Consider the following 15,741-nt stretch of genomic DNA (forward strand, 5'->3'; position numbering starts at 1 on the left):
ATGCTAACATGGAGGACAAAGTTAAAATCCTTCCTTTCTGAAATCATGGTGGTTTTTCTAATTAACTAAAACTATCTAGCTCTTATATGCAGTGGGAAAAAATATTCAAGGGAATCAGGGTTTTAACATGGATGTCTTTCACATCATCAAACCCCAGAAGTGCTTTGTTATGCTTCTCATCTATAATGACTTCAAAGCATGCACGCCTAATTGGTCTAATACTACAAATGTCAGCTCTCATTAATACTCTGGATTCATAGTGCTACGAGAGCCATCTTAAAATTTTCCATTTACAAAGTCACATTTTCTTTCAAGCAGCAGAAACTCCCAGTTGAATAACTCTTCATTTTTATGGAAGAGGACTGAAATGCAAGTTTCTAGGTTCAATTGTTGCAGAATTAACGCCAAAAACCGTGATAATAGTACACTAAAAGCTCAAACATACTGAAGAGGAGCACACACAGATCAAATGTCACATTATTCCTAAACCCATTTCATGTTTTTAAGAATTAATATTCAAATGTATACCTCAAAAATTACATCTTGCATATATTATAGATTTTGGAAAGAAACCTGCCACAGATTGCAGTTCGCTACTTTCAAAACAGTTCTATTTATCGCTCTGGTGAAGAAAGCATTTCCAATAATATGTTTGTTCAGATTTCTTTATCCTGAAGACTTGGGAGTAGGTTGCCGTAACTTAAAATGAACAAAATAAAAAAAATGCCCCAATCCTGTTCCATACACTGCAAAAATGCTGCTTCCCATGTTGCTTTTTAATGGTATGGGGATGAATCTTTTATGTTGGGGGTGGGGAACTAATGGAAGAAGGCATGTTAAGTGAGGATGTTCCAATAAGCAGGAATGAAGAAGCGTGCAACCCAAACATAACACTGTTTGCTGGAAGAAATCCCAATTGTTTTGAAAGAGCTGTTAGTGTTGCTCCCCCCTCACCCTTTTGAAACCTGTGCAATCATGTGCAAAGAGCGTGGTGGCTTTTTGGGTACATGGGAATGGGAAGAATTCAAAACAGAATATCGCTGCAGGGTTCATCTAGTGGAATTTTTCTTTAGGTCGAAGAAGAGAAGGCTGGGAAGATAAATTGAACTAATGAAAAAACACTCTTTACAAACAGTAAAAGTGCCTTCTAGTCTTTGGAACAACTTGTAAAATCTGATCCAGCAGAGGTTTTGGTCAGCAGTTACATCAAGGGAGGCCATTTTTGCCAGTTCCCTCCCACTGCATGCCCCTGCTGTATGCTCCAGAAGGTTGTGGGGCAGTAGTTAACCAAGGTTTTTATACTACATTGCATTATTATTATTATTATTATTTTTTGCAAAGCTAGTAAACTGCAACACGTTTTTAAAACGTGTTTCTCTGCATAACTACCATTCTAAGTAGTAATAGATTGAAAGAAATCCAGACCCTAGCAGTCCTCTTAAATACAGTTTACTTAATAATGTAAGAAATCTCAAGGAGTTTAATGCTAGAGGTTGCATCTGATGGTGTCCATCCACTGATGGGAGGCTCTTTGAGTCAGAGGAGGCTTCTGTCAGCAGGAGGGAGATGAGAGGCATCTTTGGCCACTTCCTCCCATGCAACCTCTCACCTAAAGGGTCCTCCAACCTTCTGGAGCAAAATAGAGGGAGGCCGTGGGAGGAGAAATTGGCAAAAATGGCCTCCCTCCCTCTCTGGTACTGTGGAGAAATCCCCTCTGCATCAAAGAGCATCAGTGGAGGGACACCATTGGATATGGCCCTGCCTAGGCCTTTTCCCATTTCTTCCAATGGATGCTGAATCCTTGTAAAGCTGGGATGGAGAAGTACTGGTCCTCTAGATGTTGCTGAACTACAGCTTCCTTGACCATTGGCCATGCTGGCTGGCCTTGCTGGGAGTTGGAATCCAACAGCTGGCGGGTCACATATTCCCCATCTCTCCTGTAAAGTTTTGGGGTACCCTTTCTCCTGTCTCAAATAACCAAAGAATGCCAAATAGATGGGGGAGAAAGACAGCTGTAAGCCAGCTTACGTTCAGGTTTTTTTTTAAATGTCTGACATTTCTTGGCTAGCCCATGTCTTCTGAAATTATTTTCTCTTATTCTCTTAATCTCTCTTCTGTCCTGTCCCCCCTTTCTTCCACCAATAAATCCATTTTGGGATTTTGCTGTTAAATAACGTCTCAAGTGTATGGGGATATTTTGCTAGCTGGTTGCAATGACGAGTGTAATGAGCGTCTAGTTAATTTTTTGAGCTGTACCATTTCAAACTTTTTAAATCTTCCCACACAAAGGATAATTAAAGCTCAAATTGTTCTGTAGGAAGTAAATTGGTTCTAAGAGCGCCACACTGAAATTCAACCTTCTGAGCAATTAATTGTGTGCATTATTGTGCATATTGTAAGTTTCCTGCTTTTAAACATGCCAGTTGGCAAGTATTTTAATATCTAGAAAAATGTGAGGATTTGGCTCATTGAATTAGCTTTATTTTGTGTGTGTGTCTCTGCTGCATGGTTTAAATCCTGCTCATTTCTCTTCTCCCACATCCAACTCAATATAACATCTGAATGCAGCTGATCTCAAGTCATGATAAAAACTGGGTTGATTGTGTACAATTCAATCTTCCTTTTATAGATTTGGATCCTTCTTATCACTTAGGCAATGTTTTTGGGTTTAGCAGTGGTCTTTGCCACATTGCATAGCTTGGTCAAAACAGATTTAGGAACTCCTTTGGTATTCTGTAAATGGTTCGTTTAGTTATAAGGTCAAATGCTTGAAAATAATGCAGTAGAAGATTAATTGTGTGGTTGATTTATCCTTAATTCTGAGTAGAGTAGCAATCCAGAGGATATAATGGTAGGTAAAGTTTAGGGCTACAATTTGTGAATCACCAGGATTCTGGGAATAAATTGGTAAGGGCTAGTCAAAAGCAAAGGAGTGTTCGCTTTGCTAAACACACTAAATTGATCTAAAATGGGACAGAGTCTCAAACAAAGATGTGCTCTCAAGCCTACATTCCCAGCATGTTTGCACTCCTATCTTGGTAACTTCTGCACTGACTTCATCATGTCCACAGAATGAAAGATGGCAGGATCCCCAAGGATGTGCTGTACAGGGAGCTGGCTTCATGTACCAGGCTCCCTGGCAGACTAACTCTGGTTTACAAAGATGTCTGCAAATGTGAAATGAAGGCTGGCAACATCACCATGCGGGAATCCCTTGCAGACGACCACAGTGCCTGGAGACAGGCAAGTTGGGTAATCCATAGCAGTAACCAGAGGATGAATGACCACTGGGAGGAGCACAGAGAGAAGAAACTCCATGGTGCATCTGCAGCAGCACAATTGGACCTTCATCTGCCTCAGCTGCAACAAAACATGTCTCTCCTGTATTGGTCTCTACAGCCACAGCAGGTGCTGCAACCTTCCGACAAGTTGACTTCACCCTCAAAGGCTCACTCCTTTATTTTCTCCTGAGACAGACGGATGCCAACTCTAAAAGGTAAAGGACGCCTGACAGTTAAGTCCAGTCATGAACAACTCTGGAGTTGCGGTGCTCATCTCGCTTTACTGGCCGAGGGCGTTTGTCTGCAGACAGTTTTTCTGGGTCATGTGGCCAGCATGACTAAGACGCTTCTGGTGAAACCAGAGCAGTGCATGGAAACGCTGTTTACCTTGCAGGGCAGCAGCTGAAGAAGGAGCAAAAAGGGTTTTCTTGTGTGTGTGTTTCTTTGTGGCTGATTAGCTGCTCTCCCTGTGCAAGGGTCAGAGGGGGCAGGGTTTCTGTTGAGGCAGGTGATTAGCTGTGGGAGGCGCGTGCAGTTTGATCCATCTTGTAGATTTAGGGGAGCTAGTCTCAAATGTTTGTTGGGGGAGACCTAGGTTTTTTTGGGGGGGGAGTTATTTGTCCTGTCTTCACGCTTTTTATGATGGTGGACCGCTGTAGCCACCCCCAACGACATGTTCTCAAGATGGAGGGTGAGGGAACAGCTTGCAGTCGCCTGCGGTTCCTGCGCAATGTTTGCCATCTTGCCAAAGGTTGCAGGCAGCTTTACCTGCAGCAATTGCATGTTGATTGCCCTCTTAGAAGACAAAGTCCAGCAACTGGAGGAACGTGTAGCTACGCTCCAAAGAATTAGAGAGCTGGAGCTCTTCTTGGAAGCAACAGAGCACACCGTCTCCACCAAGGAGGAAACGGGACTCCCCTGAGAAGGAGGCTAGTTCACCAACACAGGAGCCAGATATATGGAGAAACGTGACTCAAAGAAGTAGGAGGCCCAGGGTTCGCTCTGATTGTTTAGAAATACACAATCGCTTTGAGGTCCTCTCCCCTAGCATGGAAGACGAAGAGCAGACTCCATTTGAGGATCTCTCCCTCATTACAGTCAATCAGGTATATGAAGACGAGCAGCAAAGTCAGTCCTCAGGGAATGTGCAGGCGACCTTGGAACGGACAGCTCACGGAAGAACCCCGACCAGACCTAAGAGGGGGCGTGTAGTGGTGATAGGGGATTCCCTACTGAGGGGAACAGAAGCAGTGATCTGTGGGCCTGACAAGATGTCTCGGGAAGTGTGCTGTCTCCCCGGGGCTAAGATCCAAGATGTAACTGAACGACTGCAAGGAATCATAAAACCCACTGACAAATACCCCTTCCTCTTGGTTCATGTGGGAACCAATGACCCTGCAAGCAATAGCCTCCAGAAGATCAAAAGAGACTACGAGGCTCTGGGCAGGAAATTGAAGCAATTAAATGCACAAATTGTCATCTCATCTGTCCTCCCAGTTGAACGACGTGGCCCAGGGAGAGGGAAAAATAGTGGAAGTGAACAGCTGGCTTCGCAAATGGTGTAAACAGGAACGGTTGGATTCTTAGATCACGGACTGCAGTTTCTTGAAGATGGACTTTTGGCAAGCGATGGGCTGCACCTCACAACTGTTGGGAGGAATGTTTTTGCCAAAAATCTCAGAAACCTCATCAGGAGGGCTTTAAACTGACTAATGTGGGGGAGGGAGACAGTGCTCCTGAAGGTAGGAGTCTATCAATTGATGAAGATGATCATCCAAATGTCATAGGCCAAATGGGGCAAACAGCATGCAGACCTAGTGGTGGGAGGAAAAAATCCTTAAATAAGAGACACGGGGGAATGATTAATGGACTTCAATGTCTGTACACTAATGCGCAAAGCATGGGAAATAAACAAGATAAGCTTTAGCTCTTGGTACAGCAAACTAAATATGACATAATAGGCATCACTGAAACCTGGTGGGATAAGTCCCACGATTGGAATGTAATAATGGAGGGATACAATCTATTTCAGAGAAACAGACCAGACAAGAAAGGAGGAGGAGTGGCGTTATATGTCAGGGATGTGTATAGCTGTGAAGAGATCCAAGATTTAGAACCTCAAAGCCAAAGTGAGAGCATTTGGGTCAAAATTAAGGGAGAGAAGAATAACAGTGACCTCATTGTGGGAGTTTACTATAGATCCCCAAGCCAAACGGAGGACATAGATGATGCCTTCCTGGAACAGATGGCCAAGCATGCAAAAGGAAGGGAGATAGTAGTAATAGGGGACTTCAGTTACCCGGATATTTGTTGGATGTCAAACTCAGCCAAGAGCATAAGGTCAAACAAATTCCTCACTGGCCTTGCAGGCAACTTCATTGTCCAGAAAGTGGGAGAAGCAACAAGAGGAACAGCCATTTTAGATCTGGTCCTAACCAATGTTGATGACCTGGTTAGTGGGGTAGAAGTGGAAGCATCATTAGGCGCGAGTAATCATGCTCTTCTGAAGTTTACTATACAGCGGAAAGGAGCAGCCAAGCATACTAGGACTCAATTTCTTGACTTTAAGAAAGCCGACTTCATAAAACTTAGGGAAGTGCTGGGTGAGATCCCATGGACAGTAATACTAAAAGGAAACGGAGTTCATGATGGCTGGGAGTTTGTTAAGAGGGAGATAGTAAAAGCACAACTTCAGGCAATACCAATGAGACGGAAAAATGGAAGGTGCCTAAAGAAGCCAGGGTGGCTATCTAAAGAACTTTTAACTGAGTTAAGATTAAAAAAGGATGTGTACAAAAAATGGAAAAGGGGGGAAACCACCAAAGAGGAATTCAAATAAATAGCCAGCACGTGTAGACACAAAGTCAGAAAAGCTAAAGCACAGAATGAACTCAGGCTTGCTAGAGAGGTTAAAAGCAACAAAAAAGGCTTTTATGGGTATGTTCGTAGCAAAAGGAAGAACAAAGAAACAGTGGGGTCACTCAGAGGAGAAGATGGTGAAATGCCTTCTTTGCCTCAGTCTTCTCCGATAAAGAAAACAATGCCCGACCTGAAGAATTTGGAGCAAATGATTCAGTAGAGGAAACACAGCCCAGAATAACTAAGGAGATAGTACAAGAATACTTGGCTAGTCTAGATGTATTCAAGTCTCCAGGGCCAGATGAACTGCATCCAAGAGTATTAAAAGAACTGGCAGATGTGATCTCAGAACCACTGGCAGTCATCTTTGAGAATTCCTGGAGAACAGGCGAAGTCCCGGCAGACTGGAGGAGGGCAAATGTTGTCCCTATTTTCAAAAAGGGGAAAAGAGAGGACCCAAATAATTACCGCCCAGTCAGTCTGACATAAATACCAGGGAAGATTCTGGAGCAGATCATTAAGCAAACAGTCTGTGAGCACCTAGAAAGGAATGCTGTGATCACCAATAGTCAGCATGGATTTCTGAAAAATAAGTCATGTCAGACTAACCTGATCTCATTTTTTGACAGAATTACAACACTGGTAGATGAAGGGAACGCAGTGGATGTAGCCTACCTTGATTTCAGCAAGGCATTTGACAAGGTGCCCCATGATATTCTTGTAAAGAAGCTGGTAAAATGCGGTCTTGACTATGCTACCACTCAGTGGATTTGTAACTGGCTGACTGACCGAACCCAAAGGGTGCTCATCAATGGTTCCTCTTCATCCTGGAGAAGAGTGACTAGTGGGGTGCCACAGGGTTCTGTCTTGGGCCCGGTCTTATTCAACATCTTTATCAATGACTTGGATGATGGACTCAAGGGCATCCTGATCAAATTTGCAGATGACACCAAACTGGGAGGGGTGGCTAACACCCCAGAGGACAAGATCACACTTCAAAACGACCTTGACAGATTAGAGAACTGGGCCAAAACAAACAAGATGAATTTTAACAGGGAGAAATGTAAAGTATTGCACTTGGGCAAAAAAAATGAGAGGCACAAATACAAGATGGGTGACACCTGGCTTGAGAGCAGTACATGTGAAAAGGATCTAGGAGTCTTGGTTGACCACAAACTTGACATGAGCCAACAGTGTGACGCGGCAGCTAAAAAAGCCAATGCAATTCTGGGCTGCATCAATAGGAGTATAGCATCTAGATCAAGGGAAGTAATAGTGCCACTGTATTCTGCTCTGGTCAGACCTCACCTGGAGTACTGTGTCCAGTTCTGGGCACCACAGTTCAAGAAGGACACTGACAAACTGGAACATGTCCAGAGGAGGGCAACCAAAATGGTCAAAGGCCTAGAAACGATGCCTTATGAGGAACGGCTAAGGGAGCTGGGCATGTTTAGCCTGGAGAAGAGGAGGTTAAGGGGTGATATGATAGCCATGTTCAAATATATAAAAGGATGTCACATAGAGGAGGGAGAAAGGTTGTTTTCTGCTGCTCCAGAGAAGCGGACACGGAGCAATGGATCCAAACTACAAGAAAGAAGATTCCACCTAAACATTAGGAAGAACTTCCTGACAGTAAGAGCTGTTCGACAGTGGAATTTGCTGCCAAGGAGTGTGGTGGAGTCTCCTTCTTTGGAGGTCTTTAAGCAGAGGCTTGACAACCATATGTCAGGAGTGCTCTGGTGGTGTTTCCTGCTTGGCAGGGGGTTGGACTCGATGGCCCTTGTGGTCTCTTCCAACTCTATGATTCTATGATTCCCGCCAGAGCGGTACCTACTTATCTACTTGCACTTTGACTGCTTTTGAACTGCTTTTGAACTGCTAGGTTGGCAGGAGCTGGGACTGAACAACGGGAGCTCACCCTGTTGCGGGGATTTGAACCACCGACCTTTCAATCGGCAAGCCCTAGGCTCAGTGGTTTAGACCACAGCACCACCCACGTCCCCAAATCTAGCCTCAAGGTATTTGCAGTGGAAACATAGATGCCCCTAAAGAACTCTGGAGACAAGGTTTGCTTAACAAAACCCTTACCTCACCAATACTGCAGAGAAATTGCTCTGTGATATTGCCCCCTTCAGTCTGTGTAGAGCTTAGAGGCCCAGGGCAGGAATCTTGTTGAATAAAATTATAAACTCAAACAAAAAAGCAGCTGGTCCTTGCTGCTCACCACAACTGGCTTAGTCTTCTGAGGCCCAGGACAAGCGGCTACCTCTCCCGCTCTGCACAGGCCTGGCTCCTTTTGTCCCAGATCCTCAGAATAATAAAAGCCCTATCATTTGCACCCACTTCATATAATAGTTTTAGGTGTATACCTAAAAACTCAGTGCCCAAAGCCAAGTGGGTACAATATGTGATAGCAAACCTAGGTTTGCTGTTGTGTGATGCGCAAAAGCATTCCCACATTATGGTCTACAAATAATACATGTTGGCACCACTCAGGAGTTATTTTTATGGACCATCTCTGGAGCATTGTAGTTGCAGAGCTTCTGTGCTCCAGTTTAAACTCCTTTTCCATGTGGGTCTGTGAAGCTGAAATGTTTCAATATGCAAAAGCATGGCACATACTTTAGTCAATGGCAGATAGTGTTACTGCCCCACAAATCCCTGGGCAGGATCCCAAGGGCCACATAGATCTGGAGGCCTCCTGCTGTAGTGGCACCACTGTTAAAATACTGTTAAAATACTGTTCCTAATGAATTCAGACAGGCACATTTTTGATATTTTCTTGTTTGCTGAAAGCCTTTTTGTTTCATCAAACATTTTTAGAGAATTTATTACATCCATTGTTGGTCGTTTGTTCCTGGACTTTATTATTCTAAGATGTCTTAATGGTTTTTATTGTATTTTGGAACATGCTGCTGCAATATACCTTATTAGTTTGCAGTTTATAGATACCCTTAAGCAATAAAATACCCCTTTAGCTGTCTTTCAGATGATTCTCTGTAAGCAAAGGCACTTTTTTTCCTCTGCTAATGTTCCCCAGTTTACCTTCTGACTCATGCAAGGTTGAGGAGTTGTGTGGTTTTCTAGATTTTGAGTCCCCCTGTAGGGTTTCTGTAGTTGAACTCATATCTATACATATGTCAAAGTTGGGTTGGGAGTGTTGGCCCACTCCACTAAGATGGTACATACCAGAGTGGTACTCTGGTTATCTCCTGTTTGGCTGTTTCAATGTACTTTATGTGGGGCTACCCTTGAAGGTGACTGGGAAACTATAACTAATCCAGAACTCGGCAGCTAGACTGCTGACTGGAAGCGAAGATCTACATTGGCTCCCAGTATGTTTCCAAGCACAATTCAAAAGTGTTCATGCTGACTTTTAAAGCTCTAAACAGCTTTGGGCATGTATACCTGAAGGAGCGTCTTCAACCCCAGCATTCAGCCCTGACACAGAGATTCAGCTCTGAGGGCCTTCTGGCTGTTCCCTCACTGTGAGAAGTGAGGTTCCTGGGAACCAGTAGAGGGCCTTCTAGGTAGTGGTGCCCGCCCTGTAGAATGCCCTCCCATCAGATGTCAAGGAAATAAACAACTGACTTTTAGAAGACACCTGAAGGCAGCCCTGTACAGGAAGGTTTTGAATGTTTGAGGTTTTGTGTGTTTTAATACTTGGTTGGAAGCTGCCCGGAGAGGATGGGGCAACCCAGTCAGATGGGTGACATATAAATAATAAAATTATTATTATTATTATTAGAGGGCAAGCACTTTTTATTTTGAATATTTCTGACAGGAGTTCAGTGTTCTGACTCAGCAAAGCATTCAAAACCTGATAATGCAACAGGCAATGCCGAAAAATAAAAGGAGCAATGAAGCCTGCCTTTATTTTGTAATCCTGTTTGTTTTTCTAGAACAGATGAATAGCCTCAGAATCACTGACTCAATTTTTGGATTCCATTTTCATGACAAAGCGAATGTCTAGTCTAAAAATGAGCTCGCTATAAAATGAGGCTTCCTGATTCTGGCTCTGGCAGCTGCTTCTAGTTCACCTCCTCCTCCAGGAATATTTGCACCCCACACTGATCATGTCCAAAACTGGAAGCAAGGTAAGTATGTTTGTGGTGCCTCTTTTCCACTCATTGTCTGCAAGAAAATGAACCTCTTCTAACAGGAATGCATTGTTTGCCAGCTTGGCAGAACCAAGAAAAGAGCAGCTCCTTGAGTGGCTCCCTGTTTAAGGAGGCAGGTGGTTCAGTACTAGTGGAAGACGTACCAGGTTAGATAATAAACAAACACCTGGAATAATTAGCGGACTTTCCTAGTTTTCCTTGTAGCAGCTCCAGCAGATATAATTCTGTCAAACTGAGATCAGTATTTGAGAATGACAACATTAGACAGTGTGAGATGCTTATTTCCTTTCTTGTTCTTTGTTCTGTGGAAGAGGAATAAAGAGGAACATGGATTTAGTGGCGTGCTTTTCTTTTAAGTGCAGCTTTATTTCACATATAGAATCAATAGTCTTGCAGAGGACGTGCAGCTCAGCTTGATAAACTTGCAGCATGCTGCATGTGAAATAAGTATCTTCGTATGTGCTCTACATTTGTATTTATTTAGAAGGCATAAAATGGGTGGAGAACCTGAGATGTTCCACATACAGTGGTACCTCTGGTTACGAACTTAATTCTTTCTGGAGGTCCGTTCTTAACCTGAAACTGTTCGTAACCTGAGGTACCACTTTAGCTAATGGGGCCTCCCACTGCCGTTGTGCCACCGCTGCACGATTTCTGTTCTCATCCTGAGGTAAAGTTCTTAACCTGAGGTACTACTTCTGGGTTAGCAAAGCATGTAACCCGAAGTGTTTGTAACCCGAGGTGTTTGTAACCCGAGCTACCACTGTATTGCTGGACCACAATTTCATAATCCTCAACCATTGGCTATGCTTGCTGGGATCGATGGGAATTAGAGCCTAACAAAATCTGGAAGGCCATGAGTTTCTCGTATTGGGGATGCATGACCAGAGCTGTTGAATTTGGAAGGTCACATAGGCACAATTGTATCTTCTTTCACATCATACTAACAAGCCAAACTGCAAAACCACTCATAATTACCTAGAGTCTACCATGAGATAGGAGAATAAGCTCTCAGAAAGAAGCTTTGCTTGTGCTTCAAGATATGACACTGCTTCACTGAGGGCATTTCCAGGCTTCTGCTATTGTCAAGTGTGGGTCACTCATATTGACAAATCCAAATGGACAATTATGGCAGATTGGGAGGTCTTGCATAACATACCCATTTCCCCACTTGATCGGTTATCAGAGTAAAAAACGAAGTGCATTTTGTGTGTGGCTTAGATGTCTTCCCTTCATGTTGCATTGCATATCTGTTGCTGTGCTATTTTGTCTTACATGTCCCAGAAGTGATTACTGGGGAGATACCGCCATTGCTATTGTAACTGCAATTTGGAAAGTGGTCACATAAGAGAAAATGGGCACCTGTCAGATATTATCTGTGATGCTGTTTGTTTCAAAATCTAAGCAAATAACTACCAACACCCCACCCCCTTATTTGATGAGCCTCTCTGGGGAGGGCATGCCGCCACTGAAGAGTTGGCCACCTATCACACCTCATTTGGCAGTGATACATGGAGAAGGGCATTTAAAGATGTGATGACTCCTCTCATCCACCCTAGTCCTAATCTGGATTGCCTAATTGGGTCTTTGTACAAACAATAAAGCACAGGAATACAAATGTATTGTTTTGCGTGACCTTTAAATTCTTGTTCTTCCAATTTAAGAAGAAGAGACTTGACCAAGAATGGAGAACACTTCCTGCCTCTGAAATGTCAAGCAGCTACAACCTTTGGTACTTGGTCAAGGGTCCAGTAGGTAGACTCTGGTGGAAGCAGAGCTAATAGAAAATTGCTTTCTGTTTGCTCTGCTGGGTGGGGCTAGCAGATGGTGGGCCAGTGGTGGGATTCTGCTGCAGGATTCATGCAGAGAATCGGGTGCAAATGGTAATCCCCACACAACCACTTCCCCCAAACAGCAATCTGTGTACCCACTGAATATTTGTATGGTTTGAATGTGTGAAGCATAAGTTTACTGCTTCAGATAGAACATATTGGAAGAGGAGACAGCTGTGATCTCACTTTCCCTCCTCATGTTCCTATCCCTGGATATGTTGTCCAAACAGGGTTTGTGTGAATTGGCTTTGATGCACATTCTGAAAGGGACAGATGTTTAAGGTAGCCTGGAGTTCCCCTGTCTTGAACTGAAATGATGATTCCCCACCCCCTCTGGCGCTCAGTGTGATGCCCTTGTGTGAAGTAGCAGGATAGGATTCATTACCAAGCTGCCCATTTTCTAAGAATGTCAGAGGAGGTGTTTTTCCATGTTCCATCTTTAGGTGAAACACATCATATACAAAAGAGAGGGCCTTATCTGTGGTGGCTCCCTGACTGTGGAATGCCCTCCTGAGAGACATACATCTGCTACTGACAATATATTATTTTTGCATCAGGTCACAACCTTTTTATTCACGCAAGGCATTTTGAATTTTGGCATTTTGAGCTGGTTTAATAGCCTTATTCCTCCTAACTTTATTGTGCTGTTGGTTTGTTGTATGCTGTATTTGTAATTTTACATTTCTTTGCATACTGTTCTGAAATCTACATTTGGATGAAGGGTGGTTTATACATTTTTTAAGTAAGGAAATGCTGTGAGCTCAAGAGAGTCATGTCATCCATAAGAAATGCAAAATGTCATCTGTACCTATTGCTGTAATACTGGCTAACCTAATTGCAACCTTACCATAGACTTCCTGTTGACACTCAGGGTACTTTTTGCCTAAATGCTCTGTCAGCTTGACAGAATGGTGCCTGGGTTGTTTATGAGCCTTGGCATTCACCTGTGGTAACTAAGTCGCAGGTATTCTTGCGCAACTCTCTTGTACCTAAAAATGGAAGAGGAATTCCTAGTGGAGCTTGTTATTTAGGGATAGGAAATAAATTTAATGCAAACTGACCTAGACACATATCAATATGTGAACTGAAATTTACACTTCTCCAAATTTTGTGATGCAGTTCTCCAAGCAAAACAGTGCACAGAAATACATCTAGTAGTGAAAATAGCTTTCAAAATAGTTGTCTGGAAAATTGCAAAAAATGAGGTAAAATTGCATGTAAAATGCGCATTGTAGAGGATGCATTTTTCACAAATTTTCATGCAGATGTGAAAGAAAGTGGAAAATGATGCAGATATGGGCCAAATTGGAGTTAAGCTTGGAAAAAAATAGGAAATGGAGAGAAACTGAAATTGCTATACACTCCCGTCGCTCGTGTCTGTGTAATTTTAGCCAAGCTGCACCATGTCCAATGGAAGCATGATTCCTTTTGTACTTTGCTTGTGTTTCAGATCACCTTCTACGAAGGCAAGAATTTTCAGGGGCGCCGCTATGAGTCTGACAGGGACTGTTTGGATTTCCACACTGACTTGAGCCGCTGCAATTCTATCCGTGTGGAGGGGGGTGCCTGGGTTGTTTATGAGCGGCCAAACTTTGCAGGGAACATGTACGTGCTGACTCATGGGGAATATCCTGAATATCAACGATGGATGGGCCTAAATGACCGCGTCAGCTCATGCAAATCTATTCAGCTAGTAAGTCGGACATTTCCTTCCTCTGAAATCTGGGAAAATGGGATATTGACACTTGAGACAGGTTCATTTATAAGTCTCCCCCTTTTTTAAGTACACACAGATCCTCACACTGTATCTGTATCTAATGTTATTAACGTGGATAAACACTGAAACAGGGGTGAGGAAACTGTGGCCCTCCTGATGTTGTTGGACTCCAACTCCCATCAGCCCCAAGCAGCATGGCCCATGGTAAGTATTGATGGGAGTTGTAGTTCAACAACAAATGGAAAGCCATGGGTTTTCTGCCTGCATTGACGAATGTGAAAGCTTTCTTGCTTCCAAGAGCCCTGCTGAATCAAAGCAAAGACCCATCATCTAATCTGGAATCCTGTTCTCATAGTGGCCAACCAGATGTCTATGAGTTGATCCACCTAAAGCAAGAGTGGTCAGAGTGGTGCCCTCCAGATATTGTTGAACTGCAGCTTCCATCATCCCTGACCTCATGCTTTTGAGGCTGGGATGGTGCTGGAGGACTCACTTCTTTTGATAGAGCCTTTTGCCTGGGTCTGCAAAAGTTCTGGTAGGCTATAAAGCATAGTTAACAGAATTCATGTCGCATGGGACCTTGGAGTCTGATATGCCATAGGATATTAAAGGTAATATATGCCATATTGGGAACAGCTTGCCCAGAGGGGTGACAGTAACAGCCTCCCGGCAGCAACACCACTGCTGCTTACTAGAAGGAAGGAGGCAGAACGATGATGAGGTAAGAACTCTGTCAGTGCATTGACAGGAGTGCTGGATTGGCTTTGCCAGTGCACCTGTGCAGCCCCAACTTTACCATTGCCTCATTCCTCCAGTAAGCGGCAGCAACATTGCTTCTGGGAGGTTATTGCTGCATCTCCACTGCACTGGCCAAGCCACTCCTGTGCCATGTGCAATTCCCACCATGTGGTTTTACAACAGGGATGGGGAACCTGTGGTCTCCCAGAAGTTGAACTCCAACTCCCATCAGGCTAAGCCAGGATGACCATTGGTTAGGGATGATGGGAGTTGGAGTCCTGCAACAACTGGGGGGGGGGCACAAGTTCTCAATCCCTGTCCTGTACTCACAATTGGTAATGAATTAGATTCTTCCTGCTTCTTGCTAGAGGGCACTGGCTGACAGGGATCTCACAGAAATTATAAAAAGTGTAATAAAGATAACTAAATACACACAAAGTGGTGGTTGGTTCTGCATCCACAGCCACAATACATTCTTTGCTTTATTGGGTAATGTCTATTTTCCATCCAATTTTGCCGTCTGAACTTTGCACAGCCTCTGCTCAGCTCCTCAATAACATGTTGTGTTCTCTATCCTCCTCCTTCTAGCTCAGTACAGGCAAATACCAAATTCAGCTCTTTGAGAAGGGTGACTTTAGTGGCCAGATGCATGAATCCACAGAAGACTGCCCTTCTGTCATGGATCAGTTTCACCTGCGCGAAATCCACTCCTGCAAAGTCCTGGATGGGGCCTGGGTTTTCTACGAACACCCCAATTTCCGTGGCAGGCAGTATCTTCTGGAGAGAGGAGAGTATAGTAAACCTGTCGAGTGGGGGTCTGCATCCCCAGTGGTCCAGTCCTTCCGCCGTATTGCAGAGTAATGGGCAGCATTAAGTCTAAAGCCAATATGAAAGCTGACTTGATGCCATAAATAAAGCACTTGTAAGTTCAGTTCTGCTTGTCATCTTTCATAGTAAAAATGTGTGTCTGTGTGTTTTCTTTAAGGAAGATGACTAATCTCTGCAACATCCATTCACAAGGAAACTTGAGTTTTGCTCAAATTATTGGGGGTGGAGAAGAAACGAAGTTTGTCCCTTTACTTTCTATGACAGCCCAGAGAATACTGTTTTTGTTTGTTTGTTTTAAAAGGGATATTCCTAATGGTTTGGCTAAAACTGAGGGGAGTCAGAGGGCAAGGTTTCAGGATTCCCTC

The 15,741-nt window shown here is 43.7% G+C and overlaps 1 protein-coding gene across 1 annotated transcript; it reads left to right on the forward strand.

Annotated features, from left to right (window-relative positions):
• Positions 1 to 9,992: 9,992 nt before the first annotated feature.
• Positions 9,993 to 15,479, forward strand: CRYGS (crystallin gamma S). Its single transcript, XM_079977336.1, has 3 exons — positions 9,993 to 10,237; positions 13,544 to 13,786; positions 15,137 to 15,479. Exons 1-3 carry the CDS (start codon positions 10,217 to 10,219, stop codon positions 15,407 to 15,409), a joined length of 537 nt encoding a protein of 178 aa, XP_079833462.1. The 5' UTR covers positions 9,993 to 10,216; the 3' UTR covers positions 15,410 to 15,479.
• The last annotated feature ends 262 nt before the right edge of the window (positions 15,480 to 15,741 follow it).

This window comes from Podarcis cretensis (assembly GCF_951804945.1).
Source record: "Podarcis cretensis genome assembly, chromosome: 5".
NCBI classification, from domain to species: domain Eukaryota; kingdom Metazoa; phylum Chordata; class Lepidosauria; order Squamata; family Lacertidae; genus Podarcis; species Podarcis cretensis.

Coding starts and splice junctions, on each gene's coding strand:
- CRYGS (XM_079977336.1), top strand. CDS start 10,217: ATGTCCAAAACTGGAAGCAAG. Junction 10,238..13,543: donor TGTCCAAAACTGGAAGCAAG/GTAAGTATGTTT, acceptor CTTGTGTTTCAG/ATCACCTTCTACGAAGGCAA. Junction 13,787..15,136: donor CATGCAAATCTATTCAGCTA/GTAAGTCGGACA, acceptor TCCTCCTTCTAG/CTCAGTACAGGCAAATACCA.